This window comes from Dipodomys spectabilis, unplaced genomic scaffold (genome assembly GCF_019054845.1).
Source record: "Dipodomys spectabilis isolate Male_0828 unplaced genomic scaffold, ASM1905484v1 ptg000373l, whole genome shotgun sequence".
Lineage (NCBI taxonomy): Eukaryota > Metazoa > Chordata > Mammalia > Rodentia > Heteromyidae > Dipodomys > Dipodomys spectabilis.
The window spans coordinates 1,191,441-1,200,000 of record NW_024871050.1 but is presented as its reverse complement, the minus strand read 5'-3'; the positions used below and the strand labels follow the sequence as shown (position 1 = coordinate 1,200,000).

Sequence of the window (8,560 nt, the reverse complement as noted above, 5' to 3'; positions counted from 1 at the left end):
GTGCTCAGGGCTAGAGCTCTACCACTTGAGCCTCAGGGCCACTTTGGCTTTTTCCAAGTAGGGTCTCATGACTTTATTGCCTGGGCTGGCTTCATATCTCAGCATCTCCTGAGTAGCTAGGATTATAGGAATGAACCACCAGTGCCTGGCTCTAGTTTTGTTTGTTTTAAAGAGTATAGTGTTAGTTAGTTGTTTGTTTTTTTTTTCCCGGTCATGGGGCTTGAACTCTGGACTTGGGCATTGTCCCTGTGCTATTCAGCTCAAGGCCAGCACTCTACTGCTTGAGGCACAGTGCCACTTCCAGTTTTCTAGTGGTTAATTGGAGATAAGAGGTTCATGGACTTTCCTGCCTGGGCTGGCTTTGAACCATGATCCTCAGCTCTCGGTCTCCTGAATAGCTAGGATTACGGGCATGAGCCACTGGCACCCAGCTTTGTTTTTTGTTTTTTGTTTTTAAGAATTGCCCCATTAAGGCTGGGAAGGTGGCTCAGTGGTAGAGTTCTTGCCTTGCATGCATGAGGCCCTGGGTTCGATTCCTCAGCATCACATAAGCAAAAAGAAAAAAGCCGGAAGTGGCGCTATGGCTCAAGTGGTAGAGCACTAGCCTTGAGCTGAAGAGCTGAGGGACAGCGCCCAGGCCCAGAGTTCAGGCCCCACGACCGGACCCAAAAAAACAAACAAAGAATTGCCCCATTAAGTTAATTCTCAATCCTTTTATTATTTATATTTGAAACTAAGTTCATTGAGATAGATGAATTTCAAGGTAGCTAAAATAACTTGGCAGTTACTTCCTTCCTTTTGTGTTAGTGATTTTATTTTTCACTCTGCCTTGTCAAGTGTTCTTGCCTAGATAAGAGCAAGCCCAGATGGTCAGGAGGCATCCCCAGCATTGGGTATGTCAGTGATGTATTCAGGCCTTATAAGTATGGATTCTGACATGTTAGGGCTTAGCTAAGGAAAACCCTTAAGGTAAGAAGTTAAGTATTGACTTTCAAGACTGATTTTAGCCTTGTCAATAATGCACTATTTAGACAAGTATAGGTATAAAAATTAGACATGCCTTTAATAATCCATTTTTTCTTTGTTGTGTCTCATATGTTGTATCACTGTTAAAGAATTATTATAATCCAAGCAGGAACGGAGGTATATTAGAACATTATTTTTCATGTTGTCTGATCAATCATGTCTTCAGTTAGATCATGCCAACTCCTCAGGAGAAGATTTTTTAAAAATTCATTGATAACAGCTATCTGCCACAATAAGAGACATCACCATGACAGGGTCTTAGTGTGCTGTTTTAGAAAAGGCAGGTCAAGAGAGAGTCTGTGTAGGACTTAATCAGAGCTTAAGTGATCTAACCATTTGACTGGATAAGTAGCTAAACCTCAACCTCTTTAAGTGGTGTTTATTTCAAGATGGAGAGGTGGTTGATTTTGTACAAAGTTGGGGACATGATATTTTCCAGTTGGTGGTCACAGAAAAGATGATTAAAGTACAACTTGGTGAAGATGTATTTCATCTTATCCTGATAAGATGAACAAACTGTTTACCTTAGAGAATATGGTTTTGTCCTTGTGGGAAAACAGTTGGCTCAAATGAACATACTGTAAATGTACAAAGTTGGCAGAAATTTCCAGCAGCAATCAAGGAAGTAGTATTTTTGAAGGCAAAAATTTATTTTGATATGTTTATTCTGAATTTGCAAATCAGTTTAGTAGGACATACCTGTATTCTGAAGAAGCAGGCACTGGTAGCTCACACCTGTATTCCTATCTACTCCTGTCTACTGAGATTTGTGGATCATATTTCTTTTTTTTTTTTTTGGGTCCGGTCTTGGGGCCTGAACTCTGGGCCTGGGCGCTGTCCCTCAGCTCTTCAGCTCAAGGCTAGCACTCTACCACTTGAGCCACAGCGCCCTTTCGGCTTTTTTTTTTTCCTGCTTATATGGTGCTGAGGAATCGAACCCAGGACCTCATGCATGCAAGACAAGTGCTCTACCACTGAGTCACCTTCCCAGCCCTGTGGATCACATTTCAAAGCTAGCCCCCGCAAGAAAAGTCTATGAGACTCTGATCTCTAAAAATACAACAGAAAAATGGAAGTGGAGCTGTGGCTCAAAGTGGTAGAGTGTTCACTTTGAGCTGAAGAGCTCAGGGACAATACTCAGGCCTGGATTTCAAGCCCCACTGCTAACAAAAACAAAAAAAGAAAATAAAGAAATAGAGTATAAGCGGGGCACCGGTGGCTCACACCTGTAATCCTAGCTACTCAGGAGGCTAAGATCTGAGGATCACAGTTCAAAGCCAGCCAGGGCAGGAAAGTTCGTGAAACTCTTACTTCCAATAAAAACCACCAGGAAACTGGAAGTGGCGCTGTAGCTCAAGTGGTAGAGTGCTAGCCTTGAGCTGAAGAGCTGAGGGACAGAGCTCAGGCCCAGAGTTCAAGCCCCATGACCGACAATAAGAGTGTATAAAGTTTCTGTATGGTAAATATTATTTCATTGTAATAATTTTCAATTTTATATATACACGTGTAAAGTGGATCAAAATGAAGAGATGTAGAAAACTTTAAGAATTTTGATGAAAAGGAGTTTGTTATATGGGCTGGAACTGTAATGTACCTCAGTGGTAGAACATATTCTTACCAGGCAAAAAATCCTAGTTCAACCCATAGAATCATCAAGAAAAATTGTTGAAACATAGTATAATATACTTTATAATTTCATTGGTAAAAGACCAACTCATGTGAAATTTGAGTTCACCAAATTGTAAGACTGCAGACCTAAGTACAAAAGAATCCCCAAATAATACATTTATTTATTTATTTAGGGTCTGGTCGAGGGGCCTGAACTCAGAGCCTGGGCGCTGTCCCTCAGCTCTTCAGCTCAAGGCTAGCACTCAGTACTACTTGAGCCACAGTGCCACTTCTGGCTTTTTTTTTCTGCTTATGTGGTGCTGAGGAATCGAACCTAGGGCTTCAAGCATGCAAGGCAAGTGCTTTACCACTGAGCCACCTTCCCAGCCCAATATTTTTATTTTTATAAGAACTGTTAGTAATGTGTGGGCTGGGAAGGTGGTTTAGTGGAAGAGTGCTTGCCCTGCATGCATGAAGCCCTGGGTTTGATTCCTCAGTACCACATACACAGAAAATGCCAGAAGTGGCGCTATGGCTCAAATAGTAATATTCTAGCCTTGAGCTAAAAGAAGCTCATGGACAATGTATAGGCCCAGAGTTCAAGCCCCAGGACTGGCAAAAACAAAAAAGGGAAAAAAAGAAAAAAACAGAAAAGAAATGTGTAAGCCAGGTACTGGTGGCTCATACTTGCAGCCTTAGCTACTCAGGAGGCTGAGATCGGAGGATGGAGATTTGAAGCTAGCCCAGCCAGGAAAATCTGTAAGACTCTTATCTCCAGTTAACCACCTAAAGACCAGAAGTACAGCTGATGGTCAAAGTGTTAGAGCACTTGCTTTGAACAAAAGAGCCCAGAGACAATGCCCAGGCCCTGAGTTCAAGCCCCATGACTGAGAAATTAACATACAAAATAGTAGACAGATTTATATGTTAAAATTCTAGTAATATTTAAGTTTTCTGTGACACTTCATATTTTGTAGAAAGTTAAAAAAGTACACACTTACTTTACAAATGTCTGGAATTCAATTTCTAGAAATACTTTTCTATACAATGTTTTTGTTGTACACTTTGTTTCAGCAAATTCATTTGGCATCTTCTGGTTTTAGAAATTGGCTCATCTAGTTCTAATGTTGTCTATTGAAAGCAAATGTTTTTCTTTGTTAGCCTTTTTCTCACAGGTCATTAACTTCCATTGTAGTATTTTTTGTTTATTATGCTTTTTATTGTTAAACAGAACAATGACAAAAAGGAATTTCTCTCAACACCACCTCATAATCTAAGAAAAAGATTAATAGGTATGTATTTCTTTTTATGTGAAGTCTTTATAAAAGTAACCTTGAACTAGGGTCCACAATGGTTAAGTACACAGGTTGTTGAACTGCTTAGAATTTAATCTTTGGCCTGCCACTTCTAGGTCCTCCCTGTGCCTCAGTTGTTCCATCTGTACATTAGGCATATTAATGGTACCAATTCCAGAATTGTTTTGAGGACCAATTGAAGTAAAGGACATCAGACATGCCCCATATAGACTTGGATCTTGGTACAAGCCTAACAGATAAGTTAGTTACTGTCTTTTATTGTTATAATCATTATAATTGCTTGTTGTCATTCTTGTTATTCTTTTCATGAAAGAAAAGATGTGTTCATGTTCTCAAATTCCTACATTCTTTAAGGGGAGGACTGTAGGCTTTTATTTAATATTTTTAATTAAAAAATTTAACACCTTTCACATTGAATGGAGCGAATATTGAGTTCAGTTAAAATATCTCTCTAACAAAATAACATAACTTTAGTTTGTTTTGAGACACCTTGGAAGTGTTTCTTTTGCTTTATAATACAAAAAATATTCAGAATTGTACTAAATGCTAGTGAAAGTCAAATACAGAGACATGGATCTTGCCTTTTGGGAGGATACAAATAGCTTCAAATGTTTGAGTAGTTGGTTTCAGGGCAAATGACTTATTGGCTCTTATATTTCAGAAAGATCCAATCCTTTTTTTAGGTGTTGTTTGGTAACAACTGTCATCTAATTTAGAATAGTCTTCATACTCTTACTCTTGCTTTGTAAAATTTGGATTTTATAGAGCTCATATTCCATTTTTATAAGTATCAAAACAATAATGCTGAATGATCAGAAGTAATAAAAGGTAATATATTGCAATTATCATTATTACTATTTCATTTGAAACATAGCTTGTGTCCTGTATTTTCTCTATTTTCTCCTTACTCCAAAGAAGAATGCTCTTTAGAAAGAAGGGAAATACTTCCTTCTCAGTCACTGCCAAATATATATACCTACATCTACATATAAATAAGAGACGTTTTCTGGTATCTGCTGCTGCTCTTAACCCACGCATACGCAATGAGTAACATCAGTGCAAATTGGAAACCACTAATCTATGTAGGACTACAAAATGAAGACTTTTTAAAAAAAATTATGTATTTGTAGTATGTTGGCTTTGTATAATGCTTTGGGAATCATCCATTATTAAAAATAAATGTACTGATTTGGTTAAAGTTATTTCACTAATATTTTGAAAGCTAACTTTAAGCTGGTGATTCATACCTGTAATCCTAGCTACTTAGGAGGCTCTGAGATTTGAAGGTAGCCCAGGAAAGAAAGTCTATGCGATTCTTATCTCCAATCAACCACCAGAAAGCCAGAAGTGGAGTTTGTGTTTCAAGTGGTAGAGCACTAGCCTTGAGCAAAAAAGCACAGTACCCAGCCTCTGAGTTCAACCCTAGAACCAGCACACATTTAAAAAGGAAAAAAAAGGTAGCTTTCCTTGAGTTGCATTTCTCTTCAGTATAAAATAGGTTATATCTTTATTTGGTAAGTATAAAACTAACTTTATTGTTTTTGACTAGGCGGTGAGAATGCTTGTGATTTCCTTGAAAATATAGTTCTTGAATCAATTATGGTATGGAGTAGTATATGTATATATTAATAGTATATACTAGTTCTGTTTATTGAATACTGTACCAGTTAGGATGACACTTTTGGTAGACAGCAATAGAAAATCCTACAGTAATGGCTTAAACTGTGGACATTTAAGCAACTTATGTCACTACAAAAATCTAGAAGTACAAGTTCCATGGTTGATGTAGCGACTGAGCAATTTAATTTTTTGTCTGTATATCTCATACTGAAGAATAACTTCAGTAGCTTTAAATTATGGATAAAAAAAGGGATTTCCTTCCATAAGTGAAGAAAATCTTGCCCAGAAGCTTTCAACAAATTTCCCTTCAAATCTCATTGGTTACACAGCCAACCTAATAGCAAGGAAGGCTAGCAGAGAGGAAAGATGATTACCATAATTACTCTGTAGGGTGGGCACATGGCCAATGAGCATGAATAGTAGGTATGGTTGACAGTTTCTACTACAGGTCCTATATGTCATGTTTTATTAGTTGCCTTAGGAATATTTCAATATATGTAATCTTCCCAAGGGCTTATTAAATTAGCTCCAACTAGCCTCATTTAATAAGATGAGGAAAATGGTGTTCAGAGAATTTGTGTAAGTAGCTCTAAGTAAACAATGACAAAACTAGAATTAAAAGACATACGTCTAAGCCCACACTCTTTGTTACTCCATTATGACTCTTTTGTCAAACGGTCAAATCTCCCAGTTGCTTTTCTCTTCCACAGTGTCAAAGTCTAATTCTGACAGTGAAAGTGACTATTCTGCTTCCAACTCGGAGGACGGTGAAGGCGTTGCAAAGGAATGTGAAGAAGACACTAATTCGGTCATGTTCTGCCAAAAGCTTCAAGCTCAGACTAGAGTAGTTTCAGAAACCGTTTGCAAAGGAACACCTCCTAAGAAAATGAAGAGAGAGAAAACAGTAAGCAAAAGAGTGATTTATTGTTTTTTTGTTTGTATTGTTTTTTGTTATTATTATAATGGTAATGTACAGAGGGGTTGTAGTTAGATAAGGCAGGTAAAGAGTACATTCTTTTTGGACATTGTCACTTTTTCCCTGTCACTGTCTCTGTTTCCCCTCCAATTCCTACCTATCAATTGTATGGTTCATTTTCAACATAGTATCTAGTGATTTGTTTATCCTTTGTCTCCATTTCTGTCCTTCTCCTTACACTCCCAAAAACATATAGATGAACAAATAAGACAAAAAGAAAAGAAAATTAAAACAACAACAAGAAAATAAACCTCTTGTTTCCATTTCCTGGAGGTCATATCAATACATCCTATTTTGTATGATCAGATACACATAGATGAGAGTGATTTTAATAATATCTGTAAGATAGGCTACACTAAAAATAAGCTACAAAATGGATTAACATAGTCTTTTTCTTCACTTTTCTAGATTTTCTCATCCTTACTTATAAATTCCCATGTTTGTTTCTCTTTGAGTTTTCTTTCTCTCCTCATCTATTTCCATATTCATTAATCAGTGCCATAATATACTAAACGTGATAATCCAATTCAGTTGTACAACAATGAACTTTTAAATATTAGTTGGATAATTGATGGCAAGACTTCTCAGCCTATCTGGTTTTGTACAATTTTGTTGACTTTGTTGATATGTTTGGGTCAGTGTAACTAATACATGATATGACTACTGATCCTTGTTGAACTGTTTGAAAAAATATTGCAGGTAGCCTGGCTAATTATCCTGGTGTTTCTATAAAGCTTTGGAACAGCTTTAGCAGCATATATGCTACATTCAAGCCCCATGACTGACAAAAAAAAAAAAAGAGTGACACTTGAACTCACAAGTTTGAGACTAGCCTGTGCAACATACTGAAACACAATCTCCAACTCAACAACAAAGAATTTGACATATGCTATTCTATACTGATATCAGTATCTAAAGTGTATGTGCGCAATCGGGTATGTGTACGTGCATGTGCACACATGTGTATCAGTACTAGGGCTTGGGCTTGAACTCAGGACCTAGGTGTTGTCCCTTAGTTTTTCTGTACAAAGCTGGCATTCTACCATTTGAGCCATAATTCTGCTTCCAGCTTTTTGTTGATTAATTGCATATGTCCAATATTATCAGAGTCTCATTAACTTTCCTGCTTGGGTTGGCATAAAGCCATGCTCATCAGACCTTCGAGTAATTTAGATTATAGGTATGAGCCACCAGAGCCCAGCTCACTGTCTAATTTTGGTGGATTACAAATATTTGAGAGACTTTTTTCAATTTTTTTACTTTATTTATGTGGTACCAAGGATTCAAATACAGGGCCTCAGGCATTCTACGCAAGCACTCTACCACAAAGCCACATTCCCAATCCCTTGAGAGACTTTTTTTTGTCAGTTGTTAGGTTTGAATTCAGGGCGTGGTCACTGTCCCTAAGCCTCTTTGTGCTCAAGGCTAGTGCTTTACCACTTGAGCCACAACTCCACTTCTGGTTTTTGAGTGCTTAATTGGAGACAAAAGTCTCTTGGGCCTTTTCTGCCTGGGCTGGCTTTGAACTGCGATCCTCAGATCTCAGCCTCCTGAGTAGCCAGGATTACAGGTGTGAACCACCAGAGCTCAGCTTATTTGAGATTCTTTAGAGCTGACTATACTCTTCTGTCTACTTTCAGAGTGACTTAGTGGAAGAATATTTTGAAGCTCATAGCAGTTCAAAAGTTTTAACCTCAGATAAAACGCTGCAGAAACTAAAAAGACCTAAATTGGATCAGGTATGTAACAAAGCTGTAACTTTCAAATTTTTCTCATGGCCTATAAAATATACTACATTAGCAACAAGCATAAGTGTATATAAGCAGAATTATTGCTTTGACCAAATAAAACATAAATTAATGTAATGTAATTATTGCTTATTTATTATTAAGTGGTAAATAATTTGTGGGGGTAAAATTTTATTTGATAAAACATTTTTTTCTCTTAGTATAGTTTTATTTCTTCCAGATTTTTAATAACCTTCATATTTCCTTGATGGTGCCCATGTACCATT

General features: G+C 37.4%; 1 protein-coding gene across 3 annotated transcripts in view; it reads left to right on the top strand.

The window, feature by feature from the left end:
* The window catches only part of Orc2 (origin recognition complex subunit 2), a 51,813-nt gene that overhangs the window by 17,715 nt on the left and 25,538 nt on the right, over positions 1 to 8,560 (top strand). For all 3 annotated transcript variants that reach the window (XM_042666974.1, XM_042666976.1, XM_042666975.1), the window contains exons 8-10: positions 3,866 to 3,926; positions 6,281 to 6,474; positions 8,187 to 8,285. In XM_042666974.1, the coding sequence (XP_042522908.1) occupies positions 3,866 to 3,926; positions 6,281 to 6,474; positions 8,187 to 8,285 (354 nt within the window). The remainder of the gene's footprint in view (positions 1 to 3,865; positions 3,927 to 6,280; positions 6,475 to 8,186; positions 8,286 to 8,560) is intronic.